This window comes from Hypanus sabinus, chromosome 26, assembly GCF_030144855.1.
Source record: "Hypanus sabinus isolate sHypSab1 chromosome 26, sHypSab1.hap1, whole genome shotgun sequence".
NCBI classification, from domain to species: domain Eukaryota; kingdom Metazoa; phylum Chordata; class Chondrichthyes; order Myliobatiformes; family Dasyatidae; genus Hypanus; species Hypanus sabinus.
Window position 1 is genome coordinate 3,776,264 of NC_082731.1, and position 18,249 is coordinate 3,794,512.

Consider the following 18,249-nt stretch of genomic DNA (forward strand, 5'->3'; position numbering starts at 1 on the left):
ACACCTTACTGTAGAGAGATTTTTTGGGCGAGATAAATGTTCTAGGGAGTAAAGTCAAGCAGTCTCCCAGCACTAGGTGGTTTAGCTACACTGGAGGCTGGAGAAACAAAAGCAAGAGCGATTGAGAAGGGCAGCTGCTTTTGTGGCCAGCAATGTGATTTCAGCAGGCTACGTTACTATATTAAATAAGGAGTCCACTGCTGCAGCTCAGTTCCACCCCAGCATTGTGTAGATGCTCAAACCATTCCCTGACTGCACAGCACCGAGGCCAGAGTGGATTGAGATGGAGTTTGGAATGGAGCACAATTTTGATCCTCATCACCTGGGAGGATCAGGTAACTTATCAAAGCCAACACATCCTACCCACATTGGGCAGCCCAAGGACTTTTAAAAAAAATTTGTATTAGGCAAAGCAAGATATTGTGTACTTTCCAGTTATCAATTAGCACTGATAAAACAGTGTGCAACAGCTGTAACTATCCCTGGACTCCTTATGTCAAGGTTAATCTGTACTGAAATACAAAACTATTTTGCAATCAGTTTGAAAGATGGATGGTGTACTTGCCATCTAGGCTCATCCCATACAAAAGTACATTTGAGATGGTCAAACAAAAGAGAATGCAGAATACTACTGCAGCTAGAATGTGCATTCTAGGTAGACACCAAGTCCTGAATGATCAAATATATTGGTGTAAACAGATTAAAGTTTAAGGAAATACAACACATTAGAAACTGGGAGAAGCAAAATTTCTGTTTTATTTTGAAATCAGTTATAAGGCACTGGAACCATTATAATTGATATATTCAGAACACGTTTCTTTATAAAGGATAAATTATCTAAAAATATAGTACTATATTATTAAATATACAACATTCCAAAATCTTCAATAAATAATTTAAATATAATCTATATTGTACATTAGGCAGCTTAGAAAAAGGTTGAAAACACTTGGTACAAGGTTAATGCATTGTACTATAGGGTACCCGATTACCAGGTTGAACTACCACAAGCTCAGGACGCTTCCCCCTAGGAAGCATGTGGTAGTAGTTCTGCTACATCGGGGCCACTGGCCCCACCGTCCATGGACGCTTCCCGATTAAGGTCTAGCGTCCATGGTTAAAGAGAGGGAGGGGGCTACTGGGAAAGCACCCCAGTCGCAACTAGGGTAGTGAGATCTTGTCCACCCAGTCACAACCCTAGGGCTCACACAGGGGCGGTGCAGGTGATGCCTGGGTACCCCCAGGGAAAGGATGGGGCTCAGTCAACATCCTCGGAAGGTAATCCCGTCACACACCTACTAGTAGGAAACGTGGCGTGACATCCAGACACCTTTTCCCCACACCCGGGGAGGGAGTAGGGTGCCGCACCTCAGGCCACCAGGCCTCAGTCGGAAACCGAGATCCTGCTGAAAATGGGCAGCCGCCGGGTCTGCTCGAAGACGGGCGACTCCGAGCCGCTGCTGCCCGAATCCTCCTGGTCGGAGAGAGAGTCAGACGAGGGGCTCCTACCGGCCGACGGGCCTGGCTGGCGACAGCGGTGACGGCAAGAGCAGCAGTTCAGGCCCAGCGTCCGGGCCAACTCCACTTCCAGTTCGGGGCTGAAGGCTGCCCGCAGCAACGCCCAGTCGATCTCGCCGGGGACGGCGGCCGAGGGCCCCAGGCCCCCCCAGGCTGAGCCCAAGCCCGAGAAGCTGGCGCTCTGGCGCAAGCGAGGCCGGGGGCCGCGCTCCTCCTCGGGGTTGTGGATGAAGTGACAACGGCTACCATACGGGCAGAAGCCGGTGCTGTGGTAGGTGCGGCACGGCTCCGTCTTGTACTTGGGGTGGCGACTGAGGGTCCGCAGCTCGGCCAGGCCGTGCGCGAATTGGCACTTATCCCCGTAGCGGCAGAAGCTGTTCTCCTGAAAGGGCCGGCACAGCTCCGTCTTGTAGCGGGGCGAAGGTGGCGGCTGCTGCTGCGCGGCCCTCAGCTCCTCCGGCCACTCCCCGTCTCCGGTGCAGCAGCCCAGAGCCGGCCACGGTTTCATGGGCAAGCCGGCAGCGAGGTCCGTGTGTCGCGGCTGCAGCGGACTGTATGTATCGCTAAGTCGAGTCCGGGAGTTGCTGGTTGGCAAGTGGCTGGTGGAGTGGCGGCGGAAACCGGCAGGAGGTGCGACTGTCCGGGGCTCGGGACCCGGCTTCCAGGCGGCGAAGTCTTCGGGATCCAAGAAATTCAACTGCGGGGGTAGAGAGGGAGAATCAGTGCTCATCCACAGAGGCGCGCACCCCACCTTCGCCCGAACCACTCCTATCTGGGAGTCCCTCAACAGAGCGCGTCCCTCCATTTCACAGGCAGGACTCCAGCTCCGCACGTTACCCCCTACAAAAGGGACCGTGCACCTCCAACTGGAGGGCGTTAACCCACCCACCCCTTATTCCAACTCTTCCTATCCTCACGCCATTCCTTCTCGCCACTGAAGCTCCTTCACACAACAACGCCACCGCCAGTACATCGCATGCCTCTTACCTCGGATACAAGCTCGCACAGATTCTTCAGACTGGCCATAGCGCTACTCAAACCGCCTGCAGTTCTCAGCCGCTGCCAAGCGCTCCCTCTCCGGGTTATTATAGCCGCATGGACGTGACGTCTGCATGAGTCACTGGAGGCGGGGCACAAGGGGCGAGTCTCTGTCGTCGGCGGTGAGTCAGCGGGGCGGAGTCGGAAGGAGAGGGGCAAGAGGGCGGGGCGAAAATCGGGAGATTCCCCCTCACCTTGGCCCTCATCTCCCTCATCTGTCTAACATATGCCTCTTCCACAGCTTAACCCTGTCTGCCTGTCTGTCTCACAGTCTCTGTGTGTGGATGAATCTTCGTGCTATCTCGGTTCTTCCTCTATCTCACCGTATCTTCATCTGCGTGCCTCACGGCATGTGTACGTCTTTCTTTCTCTTTGAATGTCAGGCAACATCCCCCACCCGTCCTCCTGCGATTCCTCTCTCACCCACAAATCAGGTTTAATATCACGGTATATGTCCTGAGTTTTGTTGTTTTACAGCAGCAGAATAGTGCAATACGTAATAAAAAGCTGTAAATTACTCTGCCTCTCTCTCTGTATTTATCTATTTGTCTCACTCAGTGAAAGTGTCTCTTTCTCGGTCAGTTTCTCTTTATTGAAATAGGTGTTTTCGTTTAGTTCTGAGCCACAGTGAAAAATCTGTCTTGCATACCGTCCGTACAGTTCATAACAATTCATAACAACGGTGCATTGAAGTCGTACACGGGAACAAAATAACAGTGTGCTGAGTGAGTGAAGTGTTACAGGTGCAAGGTGACACCGAGATAATGGTTAGGTCAACGTTCAAACTTCAAAGCTGAAAATAAATGTATTATCAGAGTACACCATATCCTCTCTTGACATTCATTTTCCTGCGGGCACTCACAGTTAATACAAGAAACACAATATAATCAATGAAAGACCGCACCCAACAGACGGACAAACAATAATAAGATGCAGTCTTGATCCTTGACCAAGGTCAAGGATTATTATGGTGGTTGCCTGTCGTATCCAACGATGACGGGAGACCAGCGCCGGAAAGTTTGTAAAGTTGAAAATCTGTGGCACTCGCTTGATCTCGGAAGTCCAGGTTTGGTACACGTCGTCGTCACAGCTGGGTCTTCCTTGGTTTCGGAGGCTTGCGGAACCGCCTTCCCAGCCGTTGGATCCGCCCAGCCCGCCGGAGCTGCCTTTCTCACCGGGATACGTGGGTGGGCCGCCTGTCGAAGCACTTGGAGCCACAGGCGAGAGCTGAGTGTCCGGTGGGGACCGAAGCTGATCGAGATGCCCTAGGCTGGGCAGGCCAAGTGCTACCCCTCCTTAAACATCCCAAAACAGGGAAACATTCCATATGATAACCGGATCTCTACACCCCTTCTCTCTTTCCGGGACTCTTTCATTTCTCACGCTCTCTGTATCCTCCCTCTCAGTGTGCTTAACTGCCTCCTCCATTTTGTATCCTGCTCTTCTAGTTCCCCTATCGCTGCCTCTATAGTACCCTCTCTCGTTATGTCAATCTCTATCTACCTCTCCCGCTCTCTCACCACCCTCCCTCTCCCACTCCCTTCTCTTTCAATATGCGCGTCCCTCTTTTTTCACAGACCCCCATCTCTAACTCTCTCTTCTTCTCTCTGTCCTTGTTTCTGTGTCCGTATTGTAAATTCACCCGCCCGAGGTCTTTCTTCCTCCCTCCCGGGGGCTGAGGTAGGGCTCCTGTGGGTGGAGGTGTAGAGGGGTAACGGATTGCAGATTGCATTGCTCAGACCGAAGTTGAAGCTTGGCAGCCCAGCTGCCCGGAATCAGAATCACCGGCATCAGTTGTTGTTTTGTGGAAGCAGTGCATTACAATACGAACTATAAATTACAGCGTATATACAGAATAGGTGCAGACGCGGTATATAAAAAGTATTGCAAGAAGGGAGGAAAGATACTGAGGTAGTGTTCATGGGTTCATTGCCCATTCAGAAATCTCATGGCGGACGGGAAGAAGCTGGTCCTGCAACATAGAGAGTGTGTCTTCAGGCTCCTTGATGGTACTTCCTGAATGATGGAGGTCCTTACCTGTGGTCGCTGCCTTCTCGAAGCATCACCTTTTGAAGGTGACCTCAGTGCTGGGGAGGCTAGTACCCATGATAGAGCTGGCAGAGTTTACAACCTTCTGCAGCTTTTTCCAGTTGCCCATGATTGCCTATAACCCTCCAAGTGCAACGCACTGTGCCAGGCCAGGGTTACAGGAGTCCCTGGCACCACGCCGTGACCACTGGCATTACCTTCTGGATTCAATGCCGACATTTGTTCATGTGTTGTTCTGCCTGACTGAGACACACCAGTTCCCCTGTGTTATCTTCTCAAACAGAACCTGCCAATGGATGATTACTGAGCAATTCGGGCAGTGTCTGTGAAAGGGAAACGCTGGGTGCCGATGAGGGGCCTCAGCCCGAATACTCCCATCCAGAGATGACCTGCTGAGTTCCTCTAGCATTCCGTGTGTGTTGCTCAAGATTTCTCTTGCATTTAAATCCAGGAGCTACTGCTCCCAGTAATCTGAGGGTCTGCAATCTGCCCAAAGTGTCTGTCCCAGTTTACAGGTGACCTTACCCCAAACAGCAAGGTCACGTTATAACCCATTTGCTATGATTCACTGGAAATTAAACCCAGCTCAAGTCCAGTCCAAGTTGTATTTCCCTGGTTCAACTCTCACTCCCTATCATCAATGGGTCATGGCCAATGGTGGGGGGGGGGGGTGGGGGAGATCAGAGTGGTCTCATTGTGGCAGACATTGGAACACGTCTGTAACCCTCCAATCCAGTACCTGCCCTGCACATCTCCTTTCTCCATTTCATAAATGCATGCTCTTTCTTTTCGGGCATCTGACCCCTGGGAAAAAGATACCAGCTGTCTAATGTTCTGTCTGGTCTCCCTTCAGTCTCTGCCACTCTGGAGAAAGCAACCCAAATTTGTCCAACCACTCCTCTAGTCCAGACAGCTTCCTGGTAAGCCTCTTCTGTCCCTCTCTGAAGTCTCCATGCCCTTCTGTTGGCATGAAGAAATGAAATATCTGCAATACAGCTAGCTGGAGCAAGTCGGGGGCAGTGGACGAGCAGTCTTTACTCTTGTGGATTTGTGAATGAGGTGGTGGCTGTCATTTTGCAACACGGAAATCTGGAGGAACTCAGCAGCGTATATGGAGAGGAATAAACTGCTGAAGTTTCAGGCCGAGGTACTTGATCAGGAAGAAGAAAAAGCCAGGAATGGGAAGCAGCATAAGCCCACAGGTGACAGATGAGACCAGGTAAGGGTCCCCAATCCTGGCAACATCCTTGTAAATCTCCTCTGCACCCTTTCTATAGTTCCAACATCCTTCCAATAGCGAGGTGACCAGAACTGAGCACAGTACTCCAAGTGGAGTCTGACCGGAGTTCTATATAGCAGTAACATTACCTCTGGGCTCTTAAACTCAATCCCACAGTTGATGAAGGCAAATGCATTGTATGCTTTCTTAACCACAGAGTCAACATGTGTAGCAGCTTTGAGTGTCCTGTGGACTTGGACCCCAAGATCCCTCTGATCCTCCACACTGCCAAGAGTCTTACCATTAATACTATATTCTGCCATCATATTTGACCTACCAAAATGAACCACCTCACACTTATCTGGGTTGAACTCCATCTGCCGCTTCTCAGCCCAGTTTTGCATCCTATTCATGTCCTGCTATAATTTCTGGCAGCCCTCCACACTATCCACAACACCCCCAACCTTTGTGTCATCGCATATTTACTAACACATCCCTCCACTTCCTCATCCAGGTCATTTATAAAAATTACAAAGAGTAAGGGTCCCAGAACAATCCCTGAGACACACCACTGGTCACTGACCATGCAGAATCTGACCCATCTACAACCACTCTTTGCCTTCTGTGAGCAAGCCAGTTCTGGATCCACAAGGCAATGTTCCCTTGGATCCCATGCCTCCTTAAAGTCTTGCATGGGGTAGCTTATCAAATGCCTTGCTGAAATCTATATACATTACATCTACTGCTCTACCTTCATCAAAGTGCTTAGTCACATCCTCAGAAAATTCAATCAGGCTCATAAGGCACGACCTGCCTTTCACAAAGCCACTCTAACTATTCTGAATCATATTATGCCTCTCCAAATGTTCATAAATCCTGCCTCTCAGGATCTTCTCCATCAACTTACCAACCACTGAAGTCAGACTCACTGGACTATAATTTCCTGGGCTATCTCTACTCCCTTTCTTGAATAAGGGAACAACATCCACAATCCTCCAATCCTCTGGAACATCTCCTGTCCCCATTAATGATGCAAAGACTCAGCAATCTCCTCCCTTGCCTCCCACAGTAGCCTGGGGTATATCTCGTCCGGTCCTGGTGACTTATACAACTTGATGCTTTCCAAAAGCTCCAGCACATCCTCTTTTTTAATGTCTACATGCTCAAGCTTTTCAGTCTGCTGCAAGTCATCACTACAATCACCAAGATCCTCTTCCACAATGAGTACTGAAGCAAAGTACTCATTAAGTACCTCTGCTATCTCCTCCATTTCCATACACACTTTTCCACTGCCACACTTGATTGGTGGAATGGTTTTCTAAACTAACTCTTGCAGCATTAAAGTAATCAAAAGTGACATACTGAAGCCCCTGTGGATAATCTGCTAATTCAGAGATCATTTTCAGATATGAAGTTATTGGTGGGAGGTGCTTTGATACGGTAGATGAATCAGTGTAGGTTAACAAGAGTGGTAGTCTGTGCTTGTGAACTGAACTAATTTGAGCCCAGTGCCTGACCTGGTTTGAAATTATCTGATTCAGGTAAAAGCAAATCATTGATATCAGAGGTAAAGCAGCTTTCTTATTGTAACTTATAGATTTTTATTATTATTATTCTGTACTGCTACTGCAAAACTACAGATTTTACTGGTTGCATCAAAGCATGGTATGGAAACACCAATGCCCTTGAACAGAAAATACCATAATAAGAGGATGCAGCCCAGTCCATCGTGGGTAAAGCCAATGAGCACATCTACATGGAGTGCTGTTGCAGGAAAGTGGCATCCATCATCAGGGATCCCTACCACCCAGGAATACTCTCTTCTCACCGTAGAAGAAAGTACAGGAGCCTCAGGACCCACACCACCAGGTTCAGGAAGAGTTATTACCTCTCAACCATCAGGAAGGAGGTACAGGAGCCTCAGGACCCACACCACCAGGTTCAGGAACAGTTATTACCCCTCAACTATCAGGGTCTTGAACCAAAGGGGATAACTTCAGTCAACTTCACTTTCCCCATCAGTAAACTGTTCCCACAACATATTAGCTCACGTTCAGGGACTTTTCATCTCATCTTCTCAATAATTATTATTATGCTTTCTACTTTTGTATTTGCAGGGTTTGTTGTCTGACCTATCGAGTGTGGTATTTCATTGATTCTACTGTGACTGTGAATGCCCACAAGAAAATGAATCTCATGGTTGTATGTGGTGACATATATGTACTTTGATAATAAATCTGATTCTGGTTCTGTGCTCTTGGCCCAGATGCCAAGACTGGCAGACTGGGCTCATCAGCTGTGGCTGGCAGCTCGTCTAGGAGAAGGAAAACTCTGATCTCAAGCTTCTGGTCCCACTCATGGGGAAGGCTTCAGGAGTAAGCCCCAAGAGAAAGATCAAGATTTAGAATCCCTAAGGCAGTCCTACATTGAGTTCTACACTAATTGGAAACTCCTGCAACGCCGCTAGAGCCAAACTGTATCGGTCTCTGCCATTCCTGTGGATTGATCATCTGTGTGGGGAAGGGGAGCCTGCTACTTGGGCAACAATGTGCTATCCATATTGTACTGCCCTGGCTTCTGTTTCACACAGGATGCAACATCCATGGTTGACTCCAACCAAAGGAGGGCCCCTGGTACTGGCCCAGAACCAATGACACAGGCTGACCCTTGAACTCAGTGCCTTGTCTATGAAGAGCAAACATACCATTTGTCTTCTTTATTACCCTGTTGATTTGTGTGGACACAAAATAATTGTGTCCTGATGAAGGGTCAGCCGGAAACGTTGACTGTTTACCCTTTTCCATAGATGCTGCCTGGCCTGCTGAGCTCCTCAAGCATTTTGTGTATGTTACTTTCAGGGAATAATGGAGTAGGATCCTAAGATTTCTGTGGAAGGAAAAGACAGTTAACAGGGGTTGGGCAAATGGATGGTCTTTTATGTGGCGCCTTATTGAAAGCCTTCAGGAAATCCTAGTAAATAATATCCATCTGTTCCCCTGTATCCACTGCACTCGTTATATTCTCAAAGAACAGTCTGCAGCAGATTTCAGCCTCTTTCACTATCACCACTCTCCACTCTTCCATCTGCTCATCACCCTTCCTCACCTGCATTCACCTATCACCTCCCAGCCTCTGTCGATATCGCCACCCTCCCCTCCTCCATCTCCCTATCACCCCTCCTCAACTGGGTCCACCTTCCCTCACCTATATCATTTTATACTGGCTATCTCCACTCTGTCTTCCAGTCTTGACCTGAACCACTCCACGGTGTCTGGCTGCAAGCTTTAAGCTCCCTGTCACCCTTCTCCAGGGGCCTCGCTGTTGACCTTGGCTCTTCGCTTCCCACGACATCCACCTGACAGGTTCCGACTGCGCAAGCCTCAGGTTACTGACGTCACCGAGGGGTGTCTGTGTTCGGGGGGCGTGCAGAGGAAAATTACTCGATGAGCGGCTGCGCTGCGGAAGTTAGGCGGTCAAAGCAAAGGAGATAAGGGCTTTTGAAAACATTGCAAGCTGTCTCAAAGTGCAGTGAAAACACACAGCGTAATGACTTTCAAATTAAATGGGGTAAACACGGAGGAGTAAAGTTCACATTCGCCGGGGCGAGGGGTTAGAAGGGGAGCTGACTTGGAGGGGAGTGTCAGGTGCTGGAGCGAAGCAGGGCGTGTGAAAAGAACTCGGCTCCTCCATTCAGCATCAGCTCAGAAGAGCTGGAAAGAATGTGGTGGAAGTAACAATAGAGTTATGCAGGGGAAAGAAGACAGGCCCATCGTTGTGGCTCCTTGCCCATAACTTCTCATTGCAGGCTTGCTGAGTTCCTCCAGAACTTTGCAGAATCTCTTGTGTTTATGACCCATGCAGACCAAGTTGCCTAACAGGGCTGGCCCCACTGGCCCGTGGTAGCCCATATCCCTCCCGGTCATGGGTTCCCAGCCATGAACCCCTACTATTAACCGAGGGGTCTGCGGACCCCTGCTAGCTCAAAGCCTTTCTTATTAATGTAGCCGTCCAAATCCGATAATTGTTCCCACTTGTTCGGGGTAGCATACACACCGCTCTCTGTGTGACAAAGTTTGCCCCTCATGTCACTTATAAATCTTTCCCCTCTCACGTAAATCCCCTCTAGTTTTGGACTCCTCTACCCTGAGGAAAAGGCTGTGACCTTATCTGGGCTCTTAAGGCAGAAGGAGAGAAAGGCTGTACGGAGGAAGCAGGAAGTATTTGGAGAGAGAGTGGTGGTGTTTCATACACAATTGCATAAGATAGGAAGGTTTATAATTAGTCTTATATGACGTGAAATTTGTTGTGCTGCAGCAGCAGTACAGGGCAAGGACATAAAATTAATATAAATTACAAAATAAATAGTGTATTTAACAATGTGTTGTCAAACTTTTGTACCTCCAGCCCAATGGGGCTGAGAAGAGAGATAACTTGATCGGGAGGAATCCCTTCACTGTGTTGGCTACCTTCCAGAGGAATTATTCTTGGAATTCCTCATGGATTCATCCACCACACAGCAGTATGCCTATCAGAAAAAGACTAATCATCCCACAAAGAATTATAGAACATTAGTGGGAGTTTATTTGGCCCATCATGTCACTAACATGTCATGAGATTTGCTGTTTTCTGGCAGTAGTATTGTGCAAGACATAAAATACACCGCGTGGCCACTTTGTTAGCTACTTCCTCTGTGTGTGTGACCCATCCACTTCAAGGTACATTCAGAGATGCTCTTCTGCACACCACTGCTGTAACACGTGGTTATCTGAGTTACTGCCACCCTCCTCTCAGCTTGGACCACTCTCCTCTGACCCCTCTCATTAACAAGGTGTTTTCACCCACAGAACTGCTGCTCCCTGGATGTTTTTGTTTTGTTTTTCGCACCATTCTCTACAAAATGAAAATCCCAGGGAATCAGCAGTTAGGAATACGCTAACCACCCCGTCTGGTAGCAACAGCCATTCCACGGCCAAAGTCACTTAGATCACATTGCTTCCCGGTTCTGATGTTTGGTCTGAAAAGCAACCGAAGCTCTTGACCATGTCTGCGTGCTTTTACATATCGAGTTGCCGTCACGATTGGCTGGTTATATATTTGCTTAAGTGAGCAGGCGGACAGCTGTACCTAATGAAGTGGCCACTTCAGAAGCAGTTCATTCGGTTGATCCCATTTTGGGGACCCCCTCAGTCTAATCCCACCTTCCAGCTCTGAGTCCACGGCCCTGTATGTTACAGCTCTCCCAAGACGCTTACGTGGCTGGTGCAAATGTGGGGAGGGGTTTCGTTTCTACCCCACCAGCCTCTAGATAAGAAAACTTCTGTCTAGGTCCTTCATCAATTACTTTTACTTTCTGAATGATCTGCCTCAGACTGTAGTGGAGGCCAAGTCCGTGGGTCTATTCAAAGCTGAAGTTGACAGATTACTGATTGATTGGGGCATCGAGGGATATGGTGAGACGGCAGGTGTATGGGGTTGAATGGGATCCGGGATCAGCCATGATGGAATGGGCTGAATGGCCTAATTCTGCTCTTGTGTCCTATGGCCTTGTGGTGTAAATCTCCGCTCCTGATTTTGGGCCCTCTGCTACAAACAGGGGAAGACAGGTCCTTAGAGAGGCAAGGGAAGAAATGCAGGCAAATTGACAGGCTGTGTCGTGGTTACTTGAAATGACCAGGAGACGCAGACAATTCTTCGAGAAGTTTAAACCTTTATTTGCAAACAAAGGCTGAGGCAATCAATGAACTTGTCACCGAAAGCCCACCGAGCTCCGGTGTACAGCATTCTTTACAGTAATTTCTTATCTCAGTTACATTTCGGTTTTATCAGCATACCCAATCAATTTTTAGTTGCATATCATCTATACATTAACTAATCAAACACTCTTGCCTAGCTCTCGGTGCGCCACCAGTATTTCTTTCCAGTTCACATCTTGGGCCTCATTCCTGGCCACGGTTGTTTCTCAGTCAGCCTCCCTTAACCTCGCTCACATTACAGTTCCTGTTCATACCATCCCATCTGCCACCATTATCTCTTCATAAGCCAGTCTATTATATAATATATGGGGTACATTTCAGCTAATTAGTGCTGCTAAGGATAAACAGATGTTCTGTAACTGCCACAGTATGTAGCTAAAAGAATACATGGTATCTAGTAAAACAATACATAGTAAAATATCTCCAGTAAAATAGTACATAGTAATATTCCGTACATAGGACTGATTACATAGTATAGTAAATAGCTAGTACGTAGTGATTTTATTTCAGGTATATATAGTGATTATGTCAGATATATTTCTCAATAGCTGAAGGTACCGTTTCTGAGCTGTAACTCTTGGCTATGCATCACTTTGTTATTCAATGAGATCACAGCTAGTATTGTCGTCGAGTGTTACCTCCCCACACTCACCTCATATCCCTCGATTCTGAGAACATTGAACACGACAGCACAGGACAGACCCTTTGGCCTACAACGTTGTAGCAACCTTTCAACGTACTCCAAGATCAATCTCGCCCTTCCCTCACACATAGCCTTCTGCTTCTTTCATCCATGTGCTTATTTAAAAATCTCGTAAATGTCCCTAATGTACCCTCTACCCTCACCCCTCGCAGTGCCTGCCTCACGCCCACCACTCTGTGTAAACTATTTCTGACATTCATCCAATTACTTTAATTATCCTCAATCTCTTTTATAAATACTCTCAGAAAACAAGATCTTTTCATAGACATGAGGAAATCCGCAGATGCTGGGAATTCAAGCAACACACACACAATGCTGGTGGAACACAGCAGGCCTGGCAGCACCTACAGGGAGAAGCGCTGTCGACGTTTTGGGCCGAGACCCTGTGAGGACAATGTCGACGTCGACAGTGCTTCTCCCTGTAGATGCTGCCTGGCCTGCTGCGTTCCACCAGCATCTTGTGTGTTCCTTTTGTAGACAGACTTCCACAGCTCCATGAAAAGATTTCACTCAGAGTGAATGGCTGATCCCTTATGTAGTGATTGTGCCCACAGTTCTCGACTCACCTGCCAGGGAGAACACAAACCTTGCCAATCCCTGCAAGAATTTTCTTTCATTATTATCACTTTCCATTCTGCAAAGCTCCAGCGGTCAGGTCTGGTTTGCTCAATAAGACATAGAACAGTATGACCCACCACCTTGTGCCAAACATCACACTGGTAAGTAATTAATTGGACTAAACTAATTCCTCTGTCAGCTCAAAGTGAATCTTTCTCCATTCGCATGCCCTTAACTGCCTCTGTTCTAGCTGTCTCCACCACCACCTCTGGCAGCAGATTCCAAATACACACACTCACAGATGCACTCTCACACACACACACCCACACGCTCACTCACACACAGAAACACACACAGATGCACACACTCATACACACAGTCACAGAAACACTCTCTCTCACACACACACATACATACACGCACTCACACACAGATGCACACACACAGTCACTCACACACACATACACAGATATACACACAGAGACGCACACATACATGTACACACTCACACACAGTTACACACACAGACAGACACACACTCACACATACACACAGATACAGACTCACACACACAGAGACACTCTCTCAAACACACACACATATAGAGAGACACACACAGACAGACACACACACACACTGTGGTGAACTACATATACCTGTCTGGACAAGCCTCCCCCCTCCCCCACTGCTGACTGCTCCTGTGGCTCCTCCCACTGACCCCGGTATAAAGGCGATTGAGGCCTGAGCCCGGCCCTCAGTCTCCAGGATGTAGTGTGGTGGTCAACTACTGCTTGTTCCTTCTTCCAGTCAATAAAAGCCGATATCTCGCCTCACATCTCAGAGAGAGTTATTGATGGTGCATCACACATACACACACACACACAGACATACACAGACATACACAATTCTGGAGGAATTCAGCAGGTCAGGCAGCATCTGCAGAGGGGTTTTTGCCTACCATCTCTCACCTCCCAGCTTCTTACTTCATCCCCGCCCCCCTGCCCATCCAGCCACCTTCCCCCCTCACCTGGTACCCGCAGGTTGTACTCTGCTCCCTCCCCACCCCCACCTTCCTATTCCGGCTTCCTTTCCGGTCCTGATGAAGGGTTTCGGGCTAAAACATCGACAGTGTATGCCCCTCCATCGGCGCTGTCTGACCTGCTGAGTTACGCCAGTGTAATACAACATACCAGCTTACTGAGGAGAAATTCTGTTGATGATCTCTTTCACAAGTTCCCTCCATGAAGTCGGACAACAGACCTGTGAACAGTACTCCAGATGAGGTCTCACCAGATCCCTATGTAAATGGAGTAGGAGACTTCTGTTCCAACCTCCTTGCAATCAAGGCTAACACACTATTGTCCTTTCTAACTGTTTCTGATCTTCTATCTCGCTAGAAAGCCAGCAATCACCAATCGGTGTATCCGACCGCTGTCTGTGAGGAATTTGTACGTTCTCCCTGTCTCCTCCGGGTGCTCCGGTTCCTCCACAGTCCAAAGACGTACAGGTTATGGTTGGTAAATAATGGGCGTGCTGTGTTGGAGCCGGAAGCGTGGCTACGCTTTGTGGGCTCCCCCAGCACAGACCTTGCTGATTTGATTTGACACAACCGACACATTTAAATTGGATAAGATTAACTTTATTTGTCACATGTACACTGAAACATTGAAACATACAGTGAAATGTGTCAATTGCACTGTCAAGTAAGTGAGGAGGGTATTGAGCACATACACATTTCACAGTATCATATGCACACGTTTCAATGTCCATGTGGCAGGTAAAGCCAATCTTTAATCTGTTAACTTTCATACACAAGGCTTTATGGTATCAAAACAGCAACCATGTTCAAACTGCACGACATGGGACCTCCAATGTCTTCCTTTCACCTCTTCTGAGTTCCCAAGACACTCAAAGCACTCCGCCTGGCTCCATGATCAAAGTCACTTGGATCACGTTTCTTCTCCATTCTGAGCAAAAACCAAACATCTTCACCATATTGGTGACTAGTCCTGACGAAGGGTCTCGGCCCGAAACGTCTACAGCGCTTCTCCCTCTAGACTATAGATGCTGCCTGGCCTGCTGCGTTCCACCAGCATTTTGTGTGTGCTGCTGTTTGAATTTCCAGCATCTGCAGATTTCATCATGTTTGCTCACCATATTGGTGATTGGAGTACAGCACAGACACACCAGGAGCGACCAAGAGCTTGAAAAAGCGGCAAGTTTTTCGACAGGAGTCATTGATTGGAGTACTGCACAGACACATTCCTGTGCAGGTCTAACAAAGATTTCCAACGGGAATCTAGCGGAACAGTCATTATGGCAGCGGTCATCGTTGGAGTAGTCTGAGGAAGAGTAGGAAGACTTTGGCTCAAACAGCGCTTTGGTGATAACACACAGTTCATTCCTTATTTAATCTAGAGAGAATAGGGGTATGTCTATAGAGCCAGTGTTCTGCTGTGGGATTTCCAGGAGACTCCCAGCTTCCTCAATGGCCACATCTGCACCAGGTACGTCAGCTCCTTAGAGACTGTGTTAGGGAACTGGAGCTGCAGCTCGATGACCTATGGCTTGTTCAGGAAAGTGAAGCGGTGATAGATCGGAGCTATACGGAGGTTGTCACCCCAAGGCTACAGGAGACAGGTGACTATCAGGAGAGGGAAGGGGGGATGTCAGATAGTGGAGAGAACCCCTGTGGCTGTATCCCTTAACAATAAGCACTCCCTTTGAGTAGAGTTGGGGAGGCGGACTTACCCGGGGGAAACAACAGCGGCCGTGCCTCTGGCACTGATTCTAGCCCCGTGGCTCAGAAGGGTAGGGAACTGGGGACTCTATAGTTGGGGGGAGAGATAGGCAATTCTGTGGATGTGAAAAGGAAACACAGATGGTAGTTTGCCTCCCAGGTGCCAGGGTCCGTGATGCATCCACGATATCCTGAAAAGGGAGGGTGACCAGCCAGAAGTCGTGGTACATATTGGTACTCATGACATAGGAAGGATAGAGCTGAGATTGACCCAGCAGGTTTACAAGCAGGTGATGGGTGTAACATGAACATAAGGATGGACAAGCCAATGGCTGGGAAGAAATGCAGACAGAGCAAAGAGTTAAGTTGTACCACAGAGGCAAAATTTAAAAAGGAAAAAAATGTAGGATTGAAGGTGCAGTATTTAAATGGACGAATAAGGTGGACAAACTCACGGTGCAACTAGAGATTGGTCAGTATGATGCTGTGGGCGTCACTGAGTTGTGGCTGAAAGAAGTCATAGTTGGGAGCTTCACATCAAAAGCAATACATTGTATGGAAAGGATCCAGTGGAAGGGGGTGGTGTGGATCTGTCCGTAAGAGATAAAAAGAGGTGGCAGAGGATTAGAATCTTTGTGGGTAGAATTAAGAAACTGCAAGGGTAAAAAAAAACATTATGGGTATCATATATAGAGTCCAAATAGTAGCCAAGATGTGGGGTTGAGATTGTGAGGGGAGCTGGAAAGGGCATGTAATAAGGGTAATGTCACATTCGTAATGGGGGACTTCAATATAGAAGGGGATTGGGAAAATCAGTTGGTGTTGGATCACCAGAGAGGGAATTTGTTAAATGCCTACGAAATGGGTTTTTAGAGCAGCTTGTACTTGAGCCTGCTCGGGAAGGGTTATCTTATTTTGGGTGTTGTGTAATAACCCAGATCTTATTAGGGAGCTTAATGTAAAGGAATCATTAGGAGACAATGATCATAATATGACTGAATTCAAACTGCAATTTGAGAGGGAGAAGCACAAGCATCAGTATCACAATGGAGCAAAGGGAATTACAGAGGCATGAGGGACGAGCTTGCCCGAGTGGGTTGGAAGACGATACTGACAGGGACTACGACAGAGCAGAAAAGGCTGAAGTTTCCGGGAATAGTTCACAAGGCGCAGGATAGATACATCCCACAGAGGAAGAAATTCTCAAATGGCAGGGATAGGCAACCATGGGGGTCAAGGGATGTTAAGAACTGCATAAAAGCCAAGGAAAGGGCATATAAAGTAACAAAGTGAGTGGGAAATTGGATGATTGGGAAGCTTTAAAATCCAATAAAAGGCAACTAAAAAAGCTATAAGAAAGGAAAAGATGAAACATAAGGGCAGACTAGTCAATAATATAAAGCAGGATACCAAAAGCTTTTTCAATGATATGAAGAGTAAAAAGGCAGGTGAGAGTTGACATCAGACCACTGAAAAATGATGATGCTGGTGAAGCAATGGGGGACAAAGAAATGACAGATGACCTTTCTGGGTACTTTGCATTTGCCTTCACTGAGGAAGACACTAGCAGTGTGCCAGAGGTCTGTGAGTGTCAGGGAGCAGGAGTGAGTGCCATTGCTATCACAAAGGGAAAATATGTGAGGCAAACTAAAAGGTCTTAAGGTGGATAAGTCATCTGGACCAGACGGACGGCATCCCAAAGTCCTGAGAGAGGTTGTGAAGAGATAATGGATGCATTGGTGATGATCTTTCAAGAATCACTTGATTCTGGCATGGTCCCAGAGGACTGGAAGATTGCAAATGTCACTCCACTCTTTACGAAGGGAGGAAGGCAAAAGAAAGGAAATTATAGGCCAGTTAGCCTAACCTCAGTTGGGAAAGAGTTGGAGTCCTTTATTAAGGATAAAGTTTCGAGGTAATGATAAAAAAAAGTCAAAGTCAGCATAGTTTCTGTAAAGGGAAATCTTACTGACAAATCTGTTAGAGTTCTTCAAGGAAGTAACAAGCAGTGTGGACAAAGGAGAGGCAGTGGATGTCATTTACTTGGATTTTCAGAAAGTGTTTGATAAGATGCCACACATGAGGCTGCTTAACAAGTTAAAATCCTCTGGCGTTACAGGAAAGATACTGGCGTGGATAGAGAAATGGCTGTCAGGCAGGAGGTAGCGAGTGGGAATAAAGCGGGCCTTTTCTGGTTGGCTGCTGGTGACTGGTGGTGTTCTTCATGGGTCAGTATTGGGACCGATGCTTTTCACATTGTTTGTCAATGATTCAGATTCTGGAATTGATGGCTTGTGACAAAGTTTACAGATGGTATGAAGGTAGGTGGAGGGCTAGGTAGTGCTGAGGAAGCAAAGCGATTGCAACAGGACTTGGACAAATTGGAAGAATGGGCACAAAAGTGGCAGATGGAATACAGTGTTGGGAAATGTATGATAATGCATTTCAGTAAAAGGAACAATAGTGCAGACTGTTATCTAAATGGGGAGAAGGTTCAAACATCAGAGGTGCAGAGGGACTTAGGAGTCCTCGTGCAAGACTCCCAGAAGGTTAATTTACAGGTTGAGTCTGTGGTAAAGAAGGCAAATGCAATGCTGGCATTTATTTCAAGGGGAATAAAATATAAAAGCGAGGAAATAATGCTGAGATGAGACACTAATCAGGCTGCACT

The 18,249-nt window shown here is 47.5% G+C and overlaps 1 protein-coding gene across 1 annotated transcript; it reads right to left on the reverse strand.

Annotated features, from left to right (window-relative positions):
- Window positions 1–733: 733 nt before the first annotated feature.
- Window positions 734–2,996, reverse strand: LOC132381806 (mRNA decay activator protein ZFP36L1-like). Its single transcript, XM_059951397.1, has 2 exons — window positions 2,506–2,996; window positions 734–2,215 (listed from the first exon to the last, which is right to left on the reverse strand). The coding sequence occupies exons 1-2, from the start codon at window positions 2,542–2,544 to the stop codon at window positions 1,385–1,387; spliced, it is 870 nt and encodes a 289-aa protein (XP_059807380.1). The 5' UTR covers window positions 2,545–2,996; the 3' UTR covers window positions 734–1,384.
- Window positions 2,997–18,249: the final 15,253 nt, after the last annotated feature.

What these genes read in the sequence shown, in the direction of transcription:
- LOC132381806 (XM_059951397.1), bottom strand. Translation starts at nt 2,544, where the DNA reads ATGGCCAGTCTGAAGAATCTGTGCGAGCTTGTATCCGAG. An exon ending in TGTGCGAGCTTGTATCCGAG is followed by an intron (nt 2,216 to 2,505) that starts GTAAGAGGCATG and finishes CTACCCCCGCAG; the next exon opens with TTGAATTTCTTGGATCCCGA.